Source organism: Eurytemora carolleeae, unplaced genomic scaffold (assembly GCF_000591075.1).
Source record: "Eurytemora carolleeae unplaced genomic scaffold, Eaff_2.0 scaffold468, whole genome shotgun sequence".
NCBI classification, from domain to species: Eukaryota; Metazoa; Arthropoda; class Copepoda; order Calanoida; family Temoridae; genus Eurytemora; species Eurytemora carolleeae.
This window is the reverse complement of record NW_019396653.1, coordinates 178751-204137: the sequence shown is the minus strand read 5'-3', so window position 1 is coordinate 204137 and position 25387 is coordinate 178751. Positions and strand designations below refer to the sequence as shown.

At 35.0% G+C, this 25387-nt stretch overlaps 1 protein-coding gene across 4 annotated transcripts in view; it reads left to right on the top strand.

Moving 5' to 3' along the window:
• The first annotated feature begins 1540 nt into the window (after positions 1-1540).
• LOC111706932 (general transcription factor 3C polypeptide 1) overlaps positions 1541-25387 on the top strand; it is a 26978-nt gene continuing 3131 nt past the window's right edge. For 3 of the 4 annotated variants that reach the window (XM_023479884.1, XM_023479883.1, XM_023479882.1), the window contains exons 1-27: positions 1541-1678; positions 2533-2645; positions 5040-5122; positions 5741-5936; positions 6495-6568; positions 7025-7117; positions 7864-7975; positions 8465-8553; positions 8952-9253; positions 9383-9510; positions 9791-9961; positions 10164-10282; positions 10987-11051; positions 11393-11595; positions 11929-11986; positions 13526-13670; positions 13931-14008; positions 14171-14297; positions 15360-15509; positions 16015-16123; positions 16860-16986; positions 17940-17997; positions 18175-18255; positions 19820-20019; positions 21459-21621; positions 22062-23098; positions 23634-24465. In XM_023479884.1, coding sequence (XP_023335652.1) covers positions 1582-1678; positions 2533-2645; positions 5040-5122; positions 5741-5936; positions 6495-6568; positions 7025-7117; positions 7864-7975; positions 8465-8553; positions 8952-9253; positions 9383-9510; positions 9791-9961; positions 10164-10282; positions 10987-11051; positions 11393-11595; positions 11929-11986; positions 13526-13670; positions 13931-14008; positions 14171-14297; positions 15360-15509; positions 16015-16123; positions 16860-16986; positions 17940-17997; positions 18175-18255; positions 19820-20019; positions 21459-21621; positions 22062-23098; positions 23634-24465 — 5010 coding nt within the window. In that variant the 5' untranslated portion in view covers positions 1541-1581. Of the gene's footprint in view, positions 1679-2532; positions 2646-2765; positions 3503-5039; positions 5123-5740; positions 5937-6494; positions 6569-7024; positions 7118-7863; positions 7976-8464; positions 8554-8951; positions 9254-9382; positions 9511-9790; positions 9962-10163; positions 10283-10986; positions 11052-11392; positions 11596-11928; positions 11987-13525; positions 13671-13930; positions 14009-14170; positions 14298-15359; positions 15510-16014; positions 16124-16859; positions 16987-17939; positions 17998-18174; positions 18256-19819; positions 20020-21458; positions 21622-22061; positions 23099-23633; positions 24466-25387 lie in introns of those variants that run through there. The other variant, XM_023479885.1, reaches the window with a different exon arrangement.

Genomic DNA, 25387 nt, shown 5'->3' with positions numbered 1-25387 from the left:
TAATTTGGATATTTTTTCTGTAAAAAATAATTACATTAAAGAATGAAGTTATGTCGAACCTTCAAACTTTGTTGTCCTGATTATTTTGCAGATTATGGTTGGGTTAAATCAAATTCTTACAGTTAATATGGTTCCATTTTTGTTGGATTTTCAGCATTCCCCCCCCTCCCTTGGAATGTCGAAAAATGTTAAGCCACCCTGGAAACATTTCTGTAATCACCCCTGTTGGTAGTAAAGTATTAACAGTTTTACTTAAATGAAATAATTTTCAGTTCAACATTTGAAAATTTTAAAGGTTTAGAGACAACTTAACATAATTAGTTTAAAGGGATTATTGACAATAAAATACATCGGTTTAAAGGGAATGTTGGCAGTTTAACACTTAATATGTTAATAGGGTAGGAAACAAATAAGATTAAAGGGATTTGATGTCCGTACATATAACTTGTGATCAATTTAAATTAATTGTTTACAGTTTAATGGAGTGTTTATGGTTCAAATAAATTGTTTACAGTTTAATGGGACTGCTTACAGTTTAATGGATTGTTTATGGTTTAAAGGGATTGTTACAGTTTAAAGGGATTGTTTATGGTTTAAATGGATTGTTCCTGGTTTAAAGGTATTGTTTATGGTTTAATGGGAGTGTTTATGGTTTAAAAGGATTGTTTACAGTTTAAATGGATTGTTCATGGTTTAAAGGGATTGTTTATGGTTTAATGGGATTGTTTATGGTTTAAAAGGATTGTTTACAGTTTAAATGGATTGTTCATGGTTTAAACGGATTGTTTATGGTTTAATGGGATTGTTTATGGTTTAAAGGGATTGTTTACAGTTTAAATGGATTGTTCATGGTTTAAACGGATTGTTTATGGTTTAATGGGATTGTTTATGGTTTAAAAGGATTGTTTACAGTTTAAATGGATTGTTCATGGTTTAAGGGGATTGTTTATGGTTTAATGGGATTATTTATGGTTAGTTTACAGTTTAAATGGATTGTTTATGGTTTAAATGGATTGTTCATGATTTAAATGGATTGTTTATGGTTTAAATGGATTGTTCATGGTTTAAAGGTATTGTTTATGGTTTAATGAGAGTGTTTATAGTTTAAATGGATTGTTCATGGTTTAAATGGATTGTTTATGGTTTAAATGGATTGTTTATGGTTTTAACGGATTGTTCATGATTTAAATGGATTGTTTATGGTTTAAATGGATTGTTCATGGTTTAATGAGATTGGTTATGGTTTGAAAGGATTGTTTATAGTTTAAATGGATTGTTAATGGTTTAAAGGGATTGTTTACAGTTTAAATGGATTGTTTATGGTTTAATGGATTGTTTATGGTTTAAAAGGATTGTTTAGAGTTAAATGTGATTGTTAACATTTAAAATTGAGTATTTACAGTTAAAAAGAATTGCTTTCACTTAATGGGGTCGTTTACATTTCAATGGGATTGTTTCCAGTTTAAAGGGATTGTCAGATGAAAGGGATTGTTTAGAATTTAGGCTTGTGTTCTCTAGCTCCTACTATTACTGCAGGGTTTGCTCCGGAAGCAGGTACACCACCAGAAGACCACGAAGCAGATGAAGAATATGAAAAGTAGATCTCAGAACTCTCAGGGAACTCTCTTCCATCTTCCCAGGTTCTATGTTGAACGTCAGCCAAAAACATTACTGCTGGGTGAGTCATTGAGGATTTAAAGGGAGTGTAAACGTGATTTTAGGTGTACTTTTTATAGCATGTCCGACTCACAACGTACTCTTTAAACTTTTGATTGATCAGGAATGAATGAGATTTCCTTAATTTTCTTGACTTGCATATTTTACCATAAAAAATTAAGCTTGTCACGATTTTACTCATTTTAAGAGAAGAACGAAGATATCTTCCTCATTGTTACTCAAACATAGGTTAAATGGGTCCCGTTTTGAATCTTGCATACCCTCCTTTACGTTACGTCTACATTCACTTTAATATAACTTAGTGTTATAAACGATTCACAACGGTACCCTTAGTATTGTAGACACAGTTTCTCTTTCAAAATTGACTGTTTCTGTCAGAAGAAGCCAATATTTCTATAAACTCAACTAAAAATGAATTAATAAAGATTTTTTTCATTTCAGAATAAAACTTAAAATTAGTTAGCGGTGTTTATATGCGATTTAAAATTGTTATTGGCCTTCCCTTCGTTGTTCTTTAATTTATTGGCCCGCTAGATAATTTGGGCCTTTTTCCTTTTACCTACATTTTCAGTTTTTGAAAACATAGTTTAAACATCCGGCAATATAATCAAATTGGCATTTAAACGTTTCAATGTATTAAGATGAAAAAAGATTATGTCTTAAATGATGTCTTGTCTTACGTTATGTTGGATTTGGATTTGGATAATATCGCAATTGGAATGGGATGGCATTGGAATTGTCATGGATCGCTATTTTATTAACATTTAAATGGATTAGAACTGATTTAACAATATTAGGCTTAATAAATGTTTTGAAAAATCTACAAAAAAAATTATTTTAATAAGATATTTTTAGTAAAGAATGTTGTTGAATTTTTGATTGAACAGCCAACAAAAATGGCGACTTATGACGATCTCAAGGTTTTCCTCAATATTGGAAACTCATTCAAGAAACTGTTCAAAACCCAGGTTAGTTTTCTTTTCATAATCTGTAGGAGTTCAAGAGGTTTAATTGTTGATACAGAAAGACTTTGTGATTATAACTAACTTTGAAAAGAAGAAACAGTTAACAAAATCCTTGTTGGATAGGGCAGTTACAAGGGTCCTGGAAATTAAACGATCTCAGTCTACTATGTGTACCTTACCGCAGCCTTGGGAATGGTTCGAGATCCAACCGTATGTATCGGACACACATGCAAGCAGAACAATGTCAATGGTAAGAGCAGGAAATGCTCAACTAGGAAATAGATATAAGAATCGGTACGGCTACCAGTATGAACACTGCCCCCACTGCATCCTTAATGGGATAACGAAAAAGTTGAAAGAATCACACGTGTTCCTTTCATGCCCAAGTGTGGAAATGGAACGACGGAAGATGCGGGTCACAAACTATATCATCAAACTGAAATCCCAAGGGAAAACAACAAACCAGGAAATATTAAGGTCTTACCTAGGAGGAGATGGGGCAAATCCAGAAATACTCTTACATAGGGGGAAATGTATGAGCAAGATTATTGAGACTTGGCTATGTAGAAATCATGAGTAACATGCAGGAGTAAGGCATGAAATAGCATTGTTTATGGAATGGTATGCAGGGAATGTGAGAAATTTAGGTTAATGGTTAAGGGATATTGAGCAGTAATAAAAACAAAATGGATTTTAACGAGCATAAAGGCTTCAACATTAAAAGACACATATGGGAGGTTTTAAGACCAAGTGGATGGATCACAATCAGTAAATGCTTTATCTGTGAATAATACGTATGTAACAGGAAAATTTAATGAGTTAAAATGGCTGGCACAGAATTAGATCACCATCAATCTAAGGTAGTGAATGATATCAACTTAAAGATCGCTGTCAATACTCAATCTCAAAATTCATGTTGATCATCCCAATATACTAGTAATACCGACAGGTGTACAGAAGGGTCGATGACAGACCGCCATGGGTTTGTCTTCCACCTCTGAATTTACACCCAGCTCATAACTGGGTTGATTCATTTGAACTTAAACGGAGGGAGCTCAAGCCTACAACCTAGATTGAAGGTTTGACAGCGATTATTATTATTATTATTATTATATCTGTAGGAGTTCAACAGGTTTAATTGTTTATATATCTGTAGGAGTTCAACAGGTTTAATTGTATATATATCTGTAGGAGTTCCACAGGTTTAATTGTATATGTATATTTGTAAAAAAATTCCACAGGTTTCATCTATATATAAATTTGGCTTGTCTGTCTGTTTGTCTGTCTGTCTGTCTGTCTGTTTGTATCCTATAAACGTCAAAACGGCTGAACCGATCGGGCCCAAATTTTTTGTGGGACATCTAGGGACCCCAGGGAAGGTTTATGAATGATCAAAATTTCAAATATTTGTCTCCATCAAAATTCGATCTTCATTAAATGTTTGAAAATTTTGAAAATCCACGAAATTTTTTGTGAAAATCCGCGAATTATTTTTGTTTTGTTTTACGATGTACACAAAGAGAACAGGTTCACAATTAATTTAGAAGATGGGCGCGAAGCGCCCTCTAAGGCTAGTTGTATATATTTCTGTAGGAGTTCAATAGGTTTAATTGTATATATATATCTGTAGGAGTTCCACAGGTATAATTGTTTATATATATTTGTAAAGTTCCACAGGTTTAATTGTATATATTTCTGTAGGAGTTCAATAGGTTTAATTGTCAATATATCTGTAGGAGTTCAATAGGTTTAATTGTTTATATATCTGTAGGAGTTCAACAGGTTTAATTGTTTATATATCTGTAGGAGTTCCAGAGGTTTAATTGTATATATATCTTTAGGGAGTTCAATAGGTTTAATTGTTTATATATCTGTAGGAGTTCCACAGGTTTAATTGTTTATATATCTGTAGGAGTTCCACAGGTTTAATTGTATATATATCTGTAGGAGTTCAACAGGTTTAATTGTTTATATATCTGTAGGAGTTCCAGAGGTTTAATTGTTTATATATCTGTAGGAGTTCAACAGGTTTAATTGTATATATATATCTGTAGGAGTTCCACAGGTATAATTGTTTATATATCTGTAGGAGTTCCAGAGGTTTAATTGTTTATATATCTGTAGAAGTTCCACAGGTTTTATTTTTTTATATATTTGTAGCGTTCCACAGTTTTAATTGTTTATCTGTAGGAGTTCCAGAAGTTAAATTGTTTATTATCTGTAGGCGTTCCGGACGTTTAATTGTTTATATATCTGTAGGAGTTCCAGAGGTTAAATTGTTTTTATATCTGTAGAGTTCCAGAGGTTTAATTGATTATATATCTATAGGAGTTCCACAGGTTTTTTTGTCTATATATTTGTTGAGTTTCAGAGGTTTAATTGTTTTCATATCTTCAGGAGTTCCAGAGGTTTGTTAGAGGGGATGTTAAAGTTCCCTATAGAGCAGTTCATCCCGAGGCCACAGATTCAGAGTGGAGACGGTAATTATAGTAGCATAGGGGTCGGAAGTATTTATTCCTACTCAAAGACGACATTTGTTTAATCTAGACTGACCTTTTAAGAAGGTGAAATGGAGGCCTTGCTAGCTTTTAAAACTTTTTTTGGTTCTACAAAACACAAATATTTTTTTCCCTGAAACTTTTGTCCCAATTGTCATTAGTGCCACCAAGACTAATTCACTTCTCGATATTACCCGTCAGCTTTGAAAATATAATATTTAACGATCACATTTTTGAAAGTTTCAAAGTTAATGAAAGGTTTAAAAAATGAAAGGAAAGAAAGAGAAAACTTACATTTATTTCTTCACTTTAGGTCGTGTACATACTGGGCAACATTTATAAGTTACAAGGGTTTATATAGACTCGTTGTGCGCGCGCAAATATTCAAGGTTTGCAGAACAATATTTGTTTAAAGGGTAAACTTCCAAGAATATACAGATGCAGTATTTTAAAATGCTGCTTTAACAATCTGCTTCAGCACAAACTATGCCCTGCGTTGACAATCAGGAATTAAAGACGATTTTCAAAGTGATTGTTCACTTTTTTCCCAAAACGGTTCAATTCGTGTTTTTGAAATAGCTGAACAATCCCTTTATTTAGGAAAGGAATGTCTGAGGAGAAGAATATCCGTGTTGTTCAACTCCTGAACCCGGATATACGTCCTGAACATGTGACGAACCAAACTGTTCAACTCCTGAACCCGGATATATATGTGACAAACCAAACCAAACAGGATATAAGATCTAAGCATGTGACAAAACAAACCGAACACATGGATCAGGAAGTTTTTAATCAGGTATTTATAATTATCAATAATTTTACGTACACATTACACATTACACATTACATATACACTTCCTCTTAGAGTAGTTCTGGAATAGAGAAAATAATATTTAAGGAGAATCCAACTCCTGTAATACTGGATCAATCCTAGCTCCTGAATATAATATATAAGGAGAATCCAACTCCTGGAATACTTGATGAATCCTAGCTCCTTAATATAATATTTAAGGAGAATCCAACTCCTAGAATACTGGATCAATCCTAGCTCCTAATTATAATATTTAAGGAGAATCCAACTCCTAGAATACTGGATCAATCCTAGCTCCTAATTATAATATTTAAGAAGAATCCAACTCCTAGAATACTGGATCAATCCTAGCTCCTGAATATAATATATAAGGAGAATCCAACTCCTGTAATACTGGATCAATCCTAGCTTCTTAATATAATATTTAAGGAGAATCCAACTCCTGTAATACTGGATCAATCCTAGCTCCTGAATATAATATATAAGGAGAATCCAACTCCTGTAATACTGGATCAATCCTAGCTCCTTAATATAATATTTAAGGAGAATCCAACTCCTGGAATACTGGATCAATCCTCCTGGATCCTGGATAGGTCGATGATGTGGCAAGCATACAGGTAAGGAACAGATTAATAGCAAGACGTATTTAAACTCCGTAGACTAAGTTGAACCACTTGATTTGAATTTGAACCGGCGCACAAGAAAGTGGTTTTTAACTACTGTACTTCTCGCTATTAATTTAAACTAGGGTTTTTTCTTGTTTCCGTTGAATACATGGATAGTGGATACCCACAAAGGATGAGAGGCTGCTGTACAGAATTTATCATTTTCCTTAAATTGATGATTCCATTCAGTTTGCCAAATCATTGGATTTTTTTTTTAAAAGTCTGTATTTACAATTTTGGACAGAAGACCTTATAGAACCTTTTAGATTTAAGATTTTCAGGTCTTATCTTTTGTTAGTAATCTTGTAGAAAAATAACTAAATGAATTTTATAAACCATTTTAATTGGACAGGGCCTAGTAAAAAGAAAAACTTGAAATTTTCTGATATTCAAAAGAAATGTTTGTAGATTTGTCGAAGGAGAAGGTCCGGAGGGTATATCCCAGCAGGAATTAGGTCGGAGGCTGGGACATGGTAAACTGGAGGCCAGGACAATATGCAGGTACAATGGAGGTTGGGACATTGGAGGCAGGACAACTTGAAGGTCAAATGGAGGTTGGAACATTGGAGGCCAGGGAAAGTTAAAGGTTAAATGGAGGTTGGAACATTGTAGGCCAGGCAAATTCAAAGGTAAAATGGTGGTTGGAACATTGTAGGCCAGGCAAATTCAAAGGTAAAATGGAGGTTGGGACAATGGAGGCCAGGAAACTTTTCCAGAATCAATTCTAAGTTGAAGCATTTTTCGAAATGTCTTCTTTAAACGAACATTTAAAAGTAAAATGGAGGTTGGGACAATGGAGGCCAGGAAAAGTTTCAGGTAAAATGGGAATTGGAACTTTAAGAGGTCGGAAAAATTTTAAGTTATAAAGGAGCTTGGAACATAGGAGGCCAGGACAAATTGCAGGTAGAATGGAGGTTGAGAGATTGTAGACTTTAGGCCAGATCGATTAATTTATCAATATTCAGCTAGTTCAGGAACTAGATAATCCTTGTATTAACTAAAACCTTGTCTAGGAATTAGATAATCCTTGTATTAACTAAAACCTTGTCTAGGAACTAGATAATCCTTGTATTAACTAATACCTTGTCTAGGAACTAGATAATCCTTGTATTAACTAAAACCTTGTCTAGGAACTAGATAATCCTTGTATTAACTAATACCTTGTCTAGGAACTAGATAATCCTTGTATTAACTAAAACCTTGTCTAGGAACTAGATAATCCTTGCATTAACTAAAACCTTGTCTAGGAACCTACTCAGACGGAGGCTAGTTATCACTGTACTAAACGATCAAGGTCGACAGCGTGTAACTAATTTTGTTGCGAAGAAGTTTGAACATCTCAGTCCTTCATCAAATCAGGTAAAAAAAAACGTTGAAAAAATTGGCATCTTCATTGGCATTATTCATCAAATTTGGCCGATGTTTGTCTAAAATTGGAAGATTTAGCCAACATAAGGAACTAAGTTTTTTCATTCCTTTATTTTTGCAACCTGATGGTATAAACCTTTGATATTTCAACTATAGAAGATTTGTTCAACAGAGTTTGAAGTTTAAAATGCCTAAAATTTGTTTATAATCTTTGTGAAGAAACAATCTCAAGAACTGACGAGGGTCAACCCAGACCGAAATATACTTTCAATAAATGTGGAACTAACATCTACTTTTTTACTCTACAGAGGTTTGGTCCAACACCATCACTGAATTTTCAATAAAATTTACGACATTGGGTTGCAAAGATGTAGGGTTTAAAAAATCAGTTTGAGGCAATACAATGTCATTGCAGACAAGACGTATCATAATTGTTCTGAAAAATCCTGGATTTATGATTTGATAAATATATTTGTTAAGTTTCTGCTAGAGAAGAAGAAGAATGAGGCTCTACTCTCGTCCTCAGCTCCTAACCTAGTCCTCGAGGACGAGTATGAGGACGATGAGAGGTTAGTTTAGTTTACTGCAGTGGACGCCAGGCATTAAAGACGACAATCAGAAATGGACTACTGTAAGTGATGAAGAAAGCTAACCAAAAATATATTAGTTTTCTGCAATATAGATTATAATTTTCCAACAGTACTGTTCGTAGCAGATTTGCAACTTTCAACATTGAATTGTTAAAAAAAAAATTAGAACATTTGTTTGTTAAATCTGTTCTGCCAAAGAAACCATAGATTTTTTAGGCATTTTAATTCATTGGAATATAAATGAAAGGGAGCTCACCACGGATTAAGGATTGACTGCGATTATTATTATTATTATAGTTTATAATTATTAAAAATTTAAAATTTAAAAAACCATGATTGTACGATTATACATAAACTTGATTTTAAATTTTGAACAGGGTTTCTGAGATTTCTGTTCTAAACAAGCGAAAGCGGGAAGCTGAGGAAGAAGATGAAAGGACGATTAAGAAGAAACCTGCACTAGACCTGGGGGAAGATGAAGATGACATTGCAGAAGAAGAAGATGAAACTGTTCTTGTTGAAGATGAAGAACAAGACCATGAGGACGGGGAGGATATGTTGAAGGTGGAGGAGGAGGTTGAGGAGATAAAGGTAGACGAGGAGGAGAAGGTGGATTCATGGATCAATTGCTCGGAGAGTAACAGCTGTGATAGCAGTATATCCATGTCTATACGTTCAGGAAACCATTTTTTATTATTAGTATTTTTATTATTCCTAAAATATTGCTTTATGTTACGTTATTAGAAGCAAAAACAAATTTTAACTACTTAAAAGAAGTTTCAGATAAAAGAAAATTTGGTTTCTGTAGATTTCAAACTAGACGATAAATGTAAATCCCCAGTAAAGGGTAGGAAGGAGAAGAAAGGAGAGAGCCAAGCAACATTTAGGCAGCTCAGGAGAACTAATACTATTATAGAGGCAGTTCGTTTTCATAAGGTAATTCACCGAAAAAATTCATAATAAATAAATATTTTATAAATGTTGTTTCAATGAGTGCACACCAGGTACTACAGAATACAGATATGACTGATATTGTTGGATTTTAAAACAAAATGATTATAAGTAACTTTTACTTAGCGCAAGGGTTACACATGCTTTTAATAGTAATTTTGATTTGAAGATTTTTTCTGTAAATACTTATTTTTTCTCAAAAAATTGGCAAAATCTTTCTAAAATATGATGGACCATGAACCGGACTAAAGTTTATTTTCTCTAGGTGATAGATGATCCTACAAAGCTGTACAAGATGATCCAGGAGAATGAGGCTAGGGAAGGATATGGGGCAAGGATGGATAAAAAAAGTTTGATGCGTATTCTCACAAAGCTTGGGAATGATAATCATATTAAAAATATTACTGTAGAGCTCAAACTTCAGGATAAAATCAAGGTTAACATTTTTTTTACAAAATAAGCAATTTACTCTACAAATATACAAGTTTGTCTTATCATAACTCAGGATCCCCTTGGCCGATTTGCCCCAAATTTTGAATGTATAACTCGGTAGTCACGGAAATGTGCTTAGCTTGGTTTTAAAGTTATAAATTGAAAGCTGGGTCCTTGCGAGTGGTTCAATATTTGTTAATGTTTAGAACCTGCATTTTGTGTGTGAACCAGGGATAGATAAATCTAACACGGTGATACAATCAGCAATAGAACAGGCTAAGATGAAGTTCAATTCATTCAGAAGTTCTCCAGAACCTGAACTCAGGTATATATTCAGGGTTCTCCAGAACCAGAACTCGGGTATATATTCAGGGTTCTCCAGAACCAGAACTCAGGTATAAATTCAGGGTTCTCTAGAACCTAAACTAAGGTATATAATCAGGGTTTTACAGAACCTGAGCTCAGGTATAAATTTAGGGTTCTCCGAACCAGAACTCAGTTTATATTCAGGGTTCTCCAGAACCTGAACTCAGGTATATATTCAGGGTTCTCCAGAACCTGAACCAAGGTATATATTCAGGGTTCTACAGAACCAAAACTGTTTTATATTCAGAGTTCTTGAGAACCTGAACTCAGGTATATTTTCAGGGTTATCTAGAACCTTAACTCAGGTATATATTCAGGGTTCTCCAGAACCTGAACTCAGGTATATATTCAGGTTTCTCCAGAACCTGAACTCAGGTATATATTCAGGGCTCTCAGGACCTGAACTCAGGTATATACTCAAGTTTCTCTAGAACCTGAACTCAGGTATATACTCATGGATCTTAAGAACCCTTTAAGGTTAACCCTGTGAATTGTCTAGGTTAACTAATGATTGTCCCTTTAACCCTTTGAATTGTCTAGGTTTACTAATGATTGTCCCTTTAACCCTGTGAATTGTCCAGGTTTACTAATGATTGTCCCTTTAACCCTGTGAATTGTCTAGGTTTACTAATGATTGTCCCTTTAACCCTGTGAATTGTCTAGGTTTACTGATGAGGATGGAAGAGTATGGAGAGATGAAACATCTCCTCCTTCTACCCCTGTTCCTGGTAAACTCAGTTTGTAAACGGACATGTATTCTCATTTTGCATACTTTTAAAAATGCTATTTAAAAAACAAAGGCATAGTTAATATAAATTAGAATGGCACAAAAATTTTGGAAGGGGGAACTCTAGTCCAATCATTGTTTTTAGATATATGATAAAATAAGTCCGATGTCCCAAAACAGGATTGTTGCATCCCTTTATTCATTACTTCAAATAATGTATGTGACAGTGACAAACAACATAATTATAAAATGGATGAGAGGGAGGGGGGCTAAAAAAAGAGACATTTTGAAGTCTTTTATTTCTAGCGATTCTATATTCAATATCTAAACTATTTTGAGCAGGTTCCCCCAGCAAACTCCGAGCTAGTAGAAGATACGGATTACAACCTAAGTTTGTCAGGATGCGTGAACTCCATATCCTTCTGTTTTACCTCCGGAGAAACTACACAGGGATACTGGACCTGGACCCGGAGATCGTATTCAACGACCTCGTGGAGAAGGGTTTAGTCCGAGATACAGAGAAGAAGGAGTTTAAGAACTTTAAGGAAGGGTTTTTTGAAATAAAAATATATTTATGATTTTTGGGCAAAAGGAATTTGATTACTAATCACAAGCAGGCAACTCAACCAAGTTAATTTTAGCTCAATCCTTTAACTTAATTTATGAAGCTGCTATGTATGTAATTACAATAGTCCCTCCACAATCCACGGTAGTGCAACCTCATTGTGCGCCCCTATTCTTACTTGTACAATGTTCATTATTAGTCCTTCAGCATTAGTGAATTCTCGTTTCCAGAGAATGTTTAGATAAGATACATTGAGAATCTTTAATATTAGTTTTAGATATATTTTGAATTTACTAAACCAGCCTGGTTTTAGGTTTACAGTAAAGAGGTTAGTTGGAAGATGTTCATTCCTCCGTTACCTTTGCATTCAGGTAGCTAACGATTCTAATAAAGCGGCCCTTATCGGAGCCAAGAACTTTTGAAGTTTTAGTTGAGACTTTTGAATTTAAGAGCTTAGCTCGTTAGATAAAGAAATTTCCAATCCGTTTTAACTTTCAATCCTGAATTATGATTGATCAAGGTTGGGACAGAAAAATTTTAATGTAACAAGAAAACTTTCAGAAAAACTTGTAAACGTTACTTACCACAAAGCTATGTAAACCTTGTTGATATACAGGGTGTCCCAAAAAACATGGGAATTCAGTGACGAATTCGATATCGTCTTTTCAAATAATTCTTTGATTTAGTATAGTGATACCTACTGAGTAAGCTATAATCTGTAAGAGTTTCGTCTGCTATGTTTACATTTTGTTTGTTTATGTTTTGACTGCATACGGTTGTACTTAGTAAAACAAGAAAATTACAGTTTACAAACAGAGTGAACTTGTCCGTATTCACTGTTCATCTTGCGGAGACATTATAGACACATCTTTGCAGTCTTTTACCCTTTTCATAAAATAAATTCTAGCAGACATAATAATATTATGGCTTTTGAAATTATGTATTACAATGCTAATTAATAACAAAGACGATATCGAATTCGTCACTGAATTCCCATGTTTTTTGGGACATCCTGTATCTACAGATGTAACATATAATATGTCTTCATGAAATAAACATTTAAATTTAAAAGGTTTGCAGTTTCTAAACCTCTGATTGGTCGAATCTGTAAATATGTTGACTAATGAGGGACTGGTAAAAGGGAAGGTTAAAGAAAAGTTTAAATTAAACCCTATCCAATGACATATTTTAAAAGCTAAACAAAGCTAAAAAGTTTCCCGTATGACCGATCAGATATTTGGAAGTTTTACTCTGCAATTAAAACTGCGCAAAAACGTTTACACAAGTTTGAAACTGGTAATTTTACTTAACAAATATTAGATTATTATTATTTTCAAATAACTAAAAATTTTTAAGAAAACTGTTATCGGTGGTTAAGCTAGGTACAGATAGTGCTCATATCTACCTAACTATAGTTTTACGAATTCCGCAATTTATCAACTCCGACCTATGAGAAACTAACCTTTTTAGAAAAATTGAAAAATTATAATTTTATCTTTGGATTTGTCTTATATTATTAATGAAACTGATTCATTAATTATGATTAAAGGGACTGTAAGCTAATTTCAAGTGATCCTCCATGCAAAGGTACCCCTGAAACTTTTCACTAATAAAAAATGTGGAAGAAAATGTTCTTTTTTCTAGGCTTAAAAGGGTTAAGTTCTGATAATTTCTTAATGTTTTCTGTAGTAGAAATGCGTTAGTCATTTTTGTATAGCATCTTTAATTAAGAATAATCAGTTTTCGAAATTATTAACATTGATATCTAAGTTGAACATGACCAGACACAGTTTCAAGGTTACCGTTTTTAATCGAACATTGCTATCTTGGCACGGAGGGTCACTTGAAATTTCGTTTCCTGTCCCTTTACGTAGAAAATTTTGTGCTGAGGTCTATACGATATTGTTCAGGTTGGGATGAAGGTTGGGTTCTGATAACTGATGTTCTCCTTCGTCTTCCTCTCTCTGTCTTTGTGAAACTTGTTCATGTAACTCTAGAGATACCTGGTCTTCAGGACTTCTTGGAACATCCAGTCAAACAGCACCTTCTCATTAGGTAGGAGTAGGAGTAGGAGTAGGAGTAGGAGTAGGAGTAGGAGTAGGAGTAGGAGTAGGAGTAGGAGTAGGAGTTGGAGTTGGAGTTGGAGTTGGAGTTGGAGTTGGAGTTGGAGTTGGAGTTGGAGTTGGAGTTGGAGTTGGAGTAGCAATGGGAGTAGCAATGGGAGTGGGAGTTGGAGTGGGGGTGGGAGTTGGATTGTTGGAATGCTTATCACTCAAATTTAAAACCTTTCAGTCTCATCACATTATACTTTCTAGGTCCCTACCACACTATATCAGAGAGCAACTGTTGCATCAAAGAAAATATATCTTTACCGTGCACGAAGTTTCAACCAGGTTAAAAATAAATCAAAAATATCTTATTCGACATTTTCTGTTTTTCCTGAATTTTATCTTAATTTGGGGCGGGAAAAGGATTTAAAGCAATTTAAGACACTTGGTTTATTTTTCTGCCAAAAAATTTACATTTAATAAGATTTTTGAATTCTTGCTTTTAAGGTTGGCGTATATTGGGGCAGTACAGTTTGGACCCCAGAAACTGAAGGAGAAGGATCAAGTGTTTATTTACATCAATCAAAATACTAGTCTCACAGATACTACTTCAAGTATACCAGGTTACCATCAGGTGTGATACAGTCATAATCAGGAAAGACCTGGAATTAATTGACAGTCAATCACGCGACTTTACACATATATCTCTGGCAACTTTTTATGCTAAAAATTTCAAATTTGTCATATTGGTAAAAACATATTTATGTTTATCTACTATTTAGTAGTCTTTGGATATAAGGTATACATGATCTTCTTAACCTCTCCGTCCTGGCTTCAACATGATCTCATTAACCTCTCCGTCCTGGCTTTAACATGATCTCCTTAACCTCTCCGTCTTGGCTTCAACATGATCTTCTTAACCTCTCCGTCTTGGCTTCAACATGATCTTATTTACCTCTCCGTCCTGGCTTTAACATGATCTCCTTAACCTCTCCGTCCTGGCTTCAACAACTGTGAACAGATTCTGTTCGCTTAGGTTATGGTTGTGGAGAGGAATATTTCTCGGAAACAGGGTTCTATGGGTTGAATGTATCCTAGAAAGGATATGCTATTGTATTGTTTAGATCTGCAAGGATGAAATGTATCCTAGAAATGATATATATATTATTGTATTGTTTATATCTGCAAGAATGGGGTGTATCATAGAAAGGATATATTATTGTATTGTTCAGATCTGCCAGGAGGGTTTGTATCCTAGAAAGAATATATAACTATAATGTTTAGATCTGTAATGAGGGGGTGTGTCCTAGAAAGATTTTATTATTGTATTGTTTTGATCTGAAAGAATAGTGTGTATCCAAGAAAGGATATATTACTGTAATGTTTAGAATTGCAAGGGGGGTGGGTGTGTATCCTAGAAAGGAAATATTATGCATTGTCTAGGTTTGCAAGGAGGTTGTGTAACCTAGAAAGGACATATTATTGCATTGTTTAGTTCTGCAATAAGGGTGTTTATCCTAGAAAGAATATAGTATTGTATTGTTGCCAGGAGGGTCTGTATCCTAGAAAGAATATAGTATTGTACTGTTTAGATCTGCAAGGAGGGTTTGTATCCTATTTAGAATAAAATATTGTATTGTTTAGATCTGCAAGGAGGGTTTGTATCCCAGATAGAAAATATTATTCTATTGTTTAGATCTGCAAGGAGGGTGTGTATCCTAGAAAGGATTATAAACTAAAATGTCTGGTAGATGTAGAACACTACTGGTATGATATGTGGGAAATATGTTTGAATACACCCCTAGGAGAATCCAGTACGCTCTCAGGACAGGAGATAACCCTTGAGGTATCTACAGATTAATATTCGACATAAAAAAGGATAATTGTGAATGGAAGAGATATAAATTAAGAAATAGGTGAATAATAAATGGATAAGTGAATAATTGAACAAGTCAGTGAATAATCGAATAAATAAGGAAACAAATGAATAGATAAGGGAATAAGTAGATGGATAAGTGACTAATTGAATAAATAATTAAAAAAATAAAAGGTAAAAGAATAGATAAGTTAATAATTAAATAAATAATGGAACGAACTAATGAACAAAAAATTAACAAGAAGATTGCAGTGATAACTAGAAAACAATGGAATAGGATGACGACACTAAAGCAATACTAGTTTAGTGAAACTTGTCTGTTTATTCTGCAAAATTGTTGTGTCTCATGCATTGGACGTTTTAAAAGGTAACTTCGGTTCTTAAAGTTGTCTTCCTATTTCAGAGTGTTCTGGATATCACTAACTAAACAGAAACAAAAGCAAAAACTGAATAAATAATAAATAAAATTGTGAAGGTGATGGATCGTAAACCTGAGATGATTGCTGCTCTGTCTCCTCGTCTTGCTACTGAAGCTCCAGTTCAGGATCTTGGTCATATTCCTGGAGATGGTCTAGGGGCTGCAGGTAGGGAGTTGCTCATAGAAGTTACGTGCGTTTGCCGCGTTTAATTACAATGAAGAGAGAGATTAGTATATATTTTAGGGTTATGTTAGGTTAGGTTAACTCACTGAATGGGCCTAGCGCTGCGGCTAGGACAGGCTAGGGGCCGAGCGCCGCGGCTAGAACAGGCTCTCTGTCTTGTAATTCAACGCGGCATGAGTATGTAACTTCCTTGGGCTGCAGGTATACAAGAGAACAGATTGGATAGATGGATACAGAGGGAACCATAAAACTTTGGAATAGGCAATCTTATATTAGCGTTTATGATGGTGGTATTCAGCAAATTATTTTACTAAACGATCAGAAAAAGTAATTATGGGAAATAAAAATGAAATGACGTTTTCCGTGTGCATCAGATTATTTGAAATCATATTCCCCAGGTTTAAGAGTCCCGGAACCGAATTTAATGAATTAAATATGTTGCTGAACTATCTACCGCTGCCACCGGTCCAAATCCTGAATCAACAATTCAAATCCTCATGGATCTTGATTCATGGATTTAAGATTTGAACCGGCGGTAAGTAGATCAGCGACATAGCTCAAATTTACAAATTTTTAAGTATTTTTTGTGTATTTATGGGGATATTGCACGGTTACAAGTTAGAGCAAGGATTAAGAGTAAAATTATTTTGAGTTAGTAGTATTGCAAATTGCAATAATAAAAATAATAATTTTTTTTTCAAAATAAATATATTGCTAGGGCTAGACTCTTCTATATTTGCTCACCTGAAGAGAAATTGGTCTTGGAATGCAGGATTGAAAAGAGGAGAGAAGGTGGAGAAATTAACTAAACCTCCATTTTGTATCTTACTTCTTCAAGATGAAAGGTATTAATCTCCATTCTGTATCTCATTTCTTCAAAATGTAAGGTTTAAACCTCTATTCTCTATCTCACTTCTTCAAGATGAAAGGTTTAAACCTCTTTCTCACTTCTTCAAGATGAAAGGTATTAATCTCCATTCTGCATCTCACTTCTTCAAGATGAAAGGTTTAAACCTCCATTGTGTATCTCACTTCTTCAAGATGGAAGATATTAACCTCTATTCTCCATCTCATTTCTTCAAGATGAAAGGTATAAACCTCCATTCTGTATCTCACTTCTTCAAGAATAAAGTATAAAACTCCATTCTGTATCTCACTTCTTCAAGAATAAAGTATAAACCTCCATTCTGTATCTCACTTCTTCAAGAATAAAGTATAAACCTCCATTCTGTATCTCACTTCTTCAAGAATAAAGCATAAACCTCCATTCTGTATCTCACTTCTTCAAGATGAAAGATATAAACCTCTATTCTTCATCTCATTTCTTCAAAATGAAAGGTATAAACCTCCATTCTGTATCTCACTTCTTCAAGATGAAAGGTATAAAACCTCAATTCTTTATCTCATTTCAAGATGAAAGGTGTAAACCTCCATTCTCTATCTCACTTCTTCAAGATAAAAGGTATAAACCCTCCCACGGGATGATGATTGACCATTTTATTTATTTATTTATTCTATTTCTCACTACTTAAATATTACTATTATGAATCTGTGTCTAAACTTCTGAAGATATGAGATGGAATTTAAAGAATTTGAGCCGCGGTTTAAATCTGCCAAAACCCAGTTTAAATTAAGCGCCGGCTTAAATCTTGATACATATTTGATACAATTTTAAGTGGAACCAACCATATTTAAGCAGCGGCTTAAATTTAAACCGCCACTCAAATTCTTTAAATTCGGTCAATGGTTTACTATGAAATACCTAGATACTGGATACTATTCTTACAAATTTGTTTAGAACCAATTCCCTTGATTTGGGAGAAGCTACAGAGGGTTCCTCAATAAGAGTTACTACGGTATTATTATTACTTTTTTATTGTTATTATTGTTATTATTGTTGTCATTGTCGTCATTGTCGTCGTCCTCGGCAGTGTCCTCATCCTCATACTCATCGTCATTGTCATTGTTATTGTTCTTGTTCTTGTTATTATTTTCATTTTTTCATTACTTGTATTGTTATTGTGATTGTTTAGGCTGGTAACCGAGCTGGTGACAAGAAAAGGAAAAAGTCTGGTGAAGCGGAGATCCCTGCACCTAAGAAAGTTATCGTTAAGGTTTGTTAATTTTAAATAAGGATTTAAGAATAAAATTTTATTTATCTTTTTAATTATAAGCATCATATCTGAAATTGTATAGAGAGGGTACAGGGTGAACCATCAAATATGTAAATATACTGTTCAGGAGGGTATAGGGTGAACCATCAAATATGTAAATATACTGTTTAGGAGGGTATAGGGTGAACCATCAAATATGTAAATATACTGTTTAGGAGGGTATAGGGTGAACCATTAAATATGTAAATATACTGTTCAGGAGGGTACATGGTGAACCATCAAATATGTAAATATACTGTTCAGGAGGGTACAGGGTGAACCATTAAATATGTAAATATACTGTTTAGGAGGGTACAGGGTGAACCATTAAATATGTAAATATACTGTTTAAGAGGGTACAGGGTGAACCATCAAATATGTAAATATACTGTTCAGGAGGGTACAGGGAGAACCATTAAATATGTAAATATACTGTTCAGGAGGGTACAGGGTGAACCATCAAATATGTAAATATACTGTTCAGGAGGGTACAGGGTGAACCATTAAATATGTAAAAATACTGTTTAGGAGGGTACAGGGCGAACCATTAAATATGTAAATATACTGTTCAGGAGGGTACAGGGAGAACCATTAAATATGTAAATATACTGTTCAGGAGGGTACAGGGATGTAAATATACTGTTTAGGAGGGTACAGGGCGAACCATTAAATATGTAAATATACTGTTTAGGAGGCTATAGGGCGAACCATCAAATATGTAAATATACTGTTTAGGAGGGTATAGGGTGAACCATTAAATATGTAAATATACTGTTCAGGAGGGTACAGGGAGAACCATTAAATATGTAAATATACTGTTCAGGAGGGTACAGGGTGAACCATTAAATATGTAAATATACTGTTTAGGAGGTTACAGGGCGAACCGTCAAATATGTAAATATACTGTTTAGGAGGGTACAGGGCGAACCATTAAATATGTAAATATACTGTTTAGGAGGGTACAGGGCGAACCATTAAATATGTAAATATACTGTTCAGGAGGGTACAGGGCGAACCATTAAATATGTAAATATACTGTTCAGGAGGCTATACAGGGAGAACCATTAAAGATGTAAATATACTGTTCAGGAGGGTACAGGGTGAACCATTAAATATGTAAAAATACTGTTTAGGAGGGTACAGGGTGAACCATTAAATATGTAAATATACTGTTTAGGAGGGTACAGGGCGAACCATTAAATATTTAAATGTACTGTTCAGGAGGGTACAGGGTGAACCATCAAACATCAAATATGTAAATATACTGTTAAGGAGGATAATTAAATATGTAAATATACTGTTTAGGAGGGTACAGGGCGAACCATTAAATATGTAAATATACTGTTTAGGAGGCTATAGGGCGAACCATCAAATATGTAAATATACTGTTTAGGAGGGTATAGGGTGAACCATTAAATATGTAAAAATACTGTTTAGGAGGGTACAGGGCGAACCATTAAATATTTAAATATACTGTTCAGGAGGGTACAGGGTGAACCATTAAATATGTAAATATACTGTTTAGGAGGGTACAGGGAGAACTATCAAATATGTGCGTGTAGTTGGAAAACGGAAAACTAATGTAGAGCGTAAGCCCTACTATGATGAGAAGGATAAGGCTGCACTGCGGCTGATGAGAAAGCTACGGGTTGATTGGTCTCCACGAGAAGATAGTTTTCTACTGCTCTGTAAGGTTGCTGGTACATATCTATGCAGTAACACAAGGTATTACAAGGATTAATTAAATATTCGGGTCATATTGAAGGTTAAAACCAGTGTTTCGGATCCGTATCATTTTGATGCGGATCCGGATCCGCGGATCCGCATCCGTGATGATGGATCCGGATCCTGACTCTGATACGGATCCGGATCCGAGGTAACTTTTGATTCTGTGAATCGGATTTTCCCTATTAAATGTTATGCAAGGTTATAATTTATAAACTATATTTATTATATATTCCGAAATGTAACAAAAAAAATATAGACTTTTTGGAGTAATCCTTTGGACAGGCCGATCAATCACTTCTTGAAGAGATAGTCGCTGTTAGCCTTGAGAAGGAGAAGGGCTTTCAAATTTTCGTCATGTAAATAATACATTTACGAACCATTTTGATTTATTTATTCCATGGTTTTGATTAATTTTTGGCGCTACCCGGATCCATATCAACGTTTCCTGATACGGATCCGGATCCGGAACACTGGTTAAAACTTTTGAACAGAGAAATCTAATTATATTTTTCACAAGCTTTGTATCTACTTCTTTTCTAACCCGACTAAAGATGGCTGAACAGAACTTATTTAAATATACCAATTCTTTTAAAAATGTTACGGGTTTATGAATTGATTAGAATAGTTCAGAAATTAATGACCATTCTAGGTAATTAACCCAGACATAATTGAATGTTGTAAAGAAGAGCCTGTTAAAAATAAGTTTTTATAAAAAGAAAAAGGGTCTCGTTGGAGGTCAACAGGTGGGTCAATCTGCTAAACAATCCAGAGATGATTTAATGGATGCACTGTACAAGGATTAGAAGATTTAAGCCTAAAAGATTTTTCAGAAGAAATTCTGCGTCAATGCATTTTCGAAGTAAATTATTTATACAATTAATATGTGTACAATGCAATGTACATAAAAACTATAATAATCAAGAGAGATTCATTAATTTAAAAAAGCAATAAAACTCAAATATCCGGGAAAACATTTTAGAATAAAATAACTTTGTTTTACTTTGACTTTGATTTAGAAGTAGCTTTGTTACTTGAAATAGATATTAACAGAATTTTCTGTTCAAGAGTTGGTAGTTCACGTTAACCCTGATCAGGGTCGGGTTGGTTAGAGGGAGAACGCCAGCCCCCCAACCCCCTAGAATATATATTCGTTTTCTAACAGATCAACAATTTTATGATATTTTATCAATTTCTTTAAAATTTCTAGTTTTTCTTATAACTGGTTTTTTTTTTTGGGGGGGGGGTAAGCAATGACTGCAAGAGGGGTAAACTAAACATTCACCTCTAATACGCCCCTGACCAAGATATTTTAACAATTTTTTAACTATTTATGGAGTAAAAATAAACATTGATTGACCCATGATTTAAAACTTTCAATTTTCATGTGCTTTTTTAATAAATCCATTATTTGCAAACTCGATGTAAAAATGTTTTAGAACTCAGATGGTGCAGTACACCAGCGTGCGTGATCTTCTTCACACTTACTTCCCTGAGTCCAGTAATAAAACCAGCCGGGCCTGCCAGCGCAGATTGAACTACATGATGAAGAACGGTACAACGGCGGATAATGTAGCTTTATTCCTGGCAGACGTACAACAGGTCAGGAGTCGGAGTATTAAAGAAACTGTTCAGAAATTTAGATGAGTTCAGATAAGTTTAGACTTTTAGATGATATTAGTTTAGATGTGTTCAGGTGTGTTCAGATGTTTTTAGATTTAACATATGTTCAGTTCAGATGTGATGCGTTTAGACATTTTAGACGTAGAAAAATGTGTTCACTGTTAGAATATTTAGATGTATTCAGATTTATTAAGATGTTCAGTAGGGTTTTTCTATGTTTCGAAGTGTTAAGATGTGTTTAGATCCGTTTAGGTGTGTTGAGATGTGTTTAGATCCGTTTAGGTGTATTGAGATGTGTTTGATATTGAGATGTTTAGTAATTGATACCTGATACTTTGTCTAAATTTCTGAACAGCCCTTGATAAATGATCATTGATCAAAGACCAATACGAAGATTAAAGATTGACCTTTGTATTTAGGATGAGGAGCTAGTCAGTAAATTTCCACGAGCTGCTCAGGGTTCAGAGACCAGGCTTGTAACTGAGACTAGATTAGAGAAAGAGTTTAGTGAACTAGTTGATCTTCTTATTGCTAAACACAGGGATAATCCAAACGGAGAAACAGAACTAAACCTTCCTGACTCTATGGAAGATATTCTGAAACAGTATAGAATCACATATCCAAGTGACTCATCCTTAAACAAACTCGGGTTCACTGAGCCCAAGGAGGTTAGTGATATTCACGAGTCCGTCTTGAATACGTTGGTCACCTCCAGCCTGTGCACGGCCTCAGACAGGAGGTCATGGACGTTCCAGTTGTTCAAGATCTACCAACAGTACCCGGATTCTTTACTCCGCAAGGTGATGGCAAACCTGAGAGAGAATAAGATGGTTTCCCTGAAGAAACAGTACAATAAGAACAAGGTGAAGCAAGGGAACTACCTCCCTCTCTCCTCTAGCCCGTATCAGCTCTCCGTCACTTTCTCCCACACATTTCTCAACCGCTATCAGTACGATATCTACTCCCAGTCCTGGCAGATGCTGAAGGTGTTCCTGCGGAACCCTGATCAGTACACAGATATCCATGTAGGGCAGGAGGGAGGTTTTACAGCTGCCGTAGTCTCGCTACTAGCCAGAGAACAGCTGCTGTTCCGAACTGAAGTTCCAGAACAGCTGGTTGTTCTGGATCCAGGATTGTCTGCAGTAGATGAGAACTATGTGAGGATACTACAGAGATACAAGGAGCTGCTACGGAATGCCGGTGGAATAGATCCAAGTGATGTCGACTATGCCAAGTCTCCAACTAAGCTGACCAGCACATCTCTCTTCACTAAACGAGGTGCAGAGAGGAATAGTAAGGATGAAGAGGACGTTGAGCAGAAGAATAAAGGAGAGGATAATGATAAAGATGATGATGATGATGATAATGTGGTAAGGACTGAAGATGCTTGTGCAGAGGAGAAACCTGGAGCAGATCTTCAGAATCAAATTGTTTTCCAAGAAGGATCTGACACAAGGTTGGAATATGTTTTTATTTATTTCACAAGTTTTGTTATTAAATATTTGAAGCTTTGGAAAGAAAAAAAAAATCATGATAAACGACATGTTAACGACAATTATTCAAAACAATAACAATATTAAATCTAAAATGATAAAAAATTTTCAGCAGCATACCAAAAATCAAATGTATTCTTAAAACGTTTAATGAGTGTTTCCCTTCCCTTAAAGGGATTGTCGACGTAATTTCAATTGACCCTCTGTTTAAAGAGTGGTTCAAAATACAGTACCCTTTAAACCTTAATTTTAAAGATGCATCGTTGTTCTAGCAAATTGTTAAATTCTGGAATTTTCCTCCATTGTTTCTGAGGCAGAATTTCGCAAGTCGCTTAATAAAGAAAATGCAATTGAAAATTATCAGTAAATCAAGAAAATTAATAATATCTCAGACAATTTTGATCTTATAAAGCTTTTAAGTATACCGTTGTCAATCGGACATGTCTCTCTTTTAAATGGAGGGTCCCTTGAAATTTTGCTATCTGTTCCTTATTCTAGAAGTAACACCGCCCTGGCCAAGTCAGCTAGTCGGATAGCGCTGTACATGATGAGAGAGGAAATGCGGGAAAGTCCTCTAGACTCCGGGGACCCAATTCAACACTCACATGACTTCTTTGTGATCTCCTCCTGCTCAATAGCAGGGAAACTGTTGTGTCAGGGACAGGTAGAGGAGCAGAGGCTGGTCAAATACTCCGGCATAGAGATACCGGTCAACCGGTTACCTGGAGATGTGAACGCGTATGAACGAGTTCTGAAAAGGTTTGGATTGAATCTTCACGGGAATTCGGTTCACACCGGTTCTTTGGCTGACAAGGCTGCATACGTTCCCTTAGAGAACAACATCGAGGACTTCCACAAGGACCTCTTGGAGATTCATGATGTTGATTTAGATGACCTTGAAGCATTCATGAACTTAATTGATGAGAAGAAGGAGTTGGGAATAACAATACAGGAGTTAAGAGAGTCTCATCTCCTGGATAAAGATAAGATTAAGAAACTGCTCCAGTTCACTTTGGAGAAATGTTTAGTTCTCGATGTTGGGATTGTTAAGACTAGATTTGTTTCGCATAAATTTTGTAAATCCTGGTTGATTCACAGCTACAAGCTCAACAGGGTTCGAGACCTGGAGAAGATGCAGAAGGTTCAGTTTGCAGGAAAACTTTACCAGGGTCACGGGCCCAAGGAGAAAGAAGAAGAGAAGGAACCTGAACCTGAACCTGAAGGGACCGATGGTCGACGCACTTCCCGTCGTATATCTCGGAAGAATAGTCTTGATGCTGCGGTGGGAGGAGAGGATATCAGTGTCGACCACAGAGCCAGGAATCCCCAGGTATATTTTCAATATTACATTTTAGAAATGTTCTCATTAACTTGGTCTATAACAGGTATTTCCCCAGGTCCTAATCTAGGTTTTACCTTGTTTAAATTCTCCTTAATCTAACCCTGATCTTAATCTAGTTCTCCAGGTCCTAATCTTATCCAGATCTTTATCTATTTCTCCAGGTCCTAATCCAACCCTGATCTTAATCTAGTTCTCCAGGTCCTAATCCAACCCTGGTCTTAATCTAATTCTCCAGTTCCTAATCTTATCCTGATCTTAATCTATTTTTCCAGGTCCTAATCCAACCCTGATCTTAATCTAGTTCTTCAGGTCCTAATATAACTCTGATCCTAATCTAGTTCTCCAGGTCCAAATCTAACCCTGATCTTAATCTATTTCTTTAGGTCTTAATCTTATCCTGATCTTTATATATCTAGGTCCTAATCTAACCCTGATCATAATTTAGTTTTTCAGGCCCTTATCTTATCCTGATCTTAATCTAGTTCTCCAGTTCTCAATCTAACCCTGATCTTAATCTAGTTCTCCTGGTCTTAATCTTATCCTGATTTTAATCTAATTCACTAGGTTCTTATCTAACTCTGATGATAATCTAGTTCTCCGGGTCCAAATCTAACTCTGATCTTAATTCAGTTCTCCAGGTCCTAATCTAACCCTAATCTTAATCTAGTTCTTCAGGTCCAAATCTAACACTGATCTTAATCTATTTCTTCTGGTCCAAATCTAAAACTGATCTTAATCTAGTTCTCCGGGTCCTAATCTAATCCTGATCTTAATCTAGTTCTTCAGGTCCAAATCTAACACTGATCTTAATCTATTTCTTCTGGTCCAAATCTAAAACTGATCTTAATCTAGTTCTCCAGGTCCTAATCTAACCCTGATGATAATCTAGTTCACACAGGGATAATCCAAA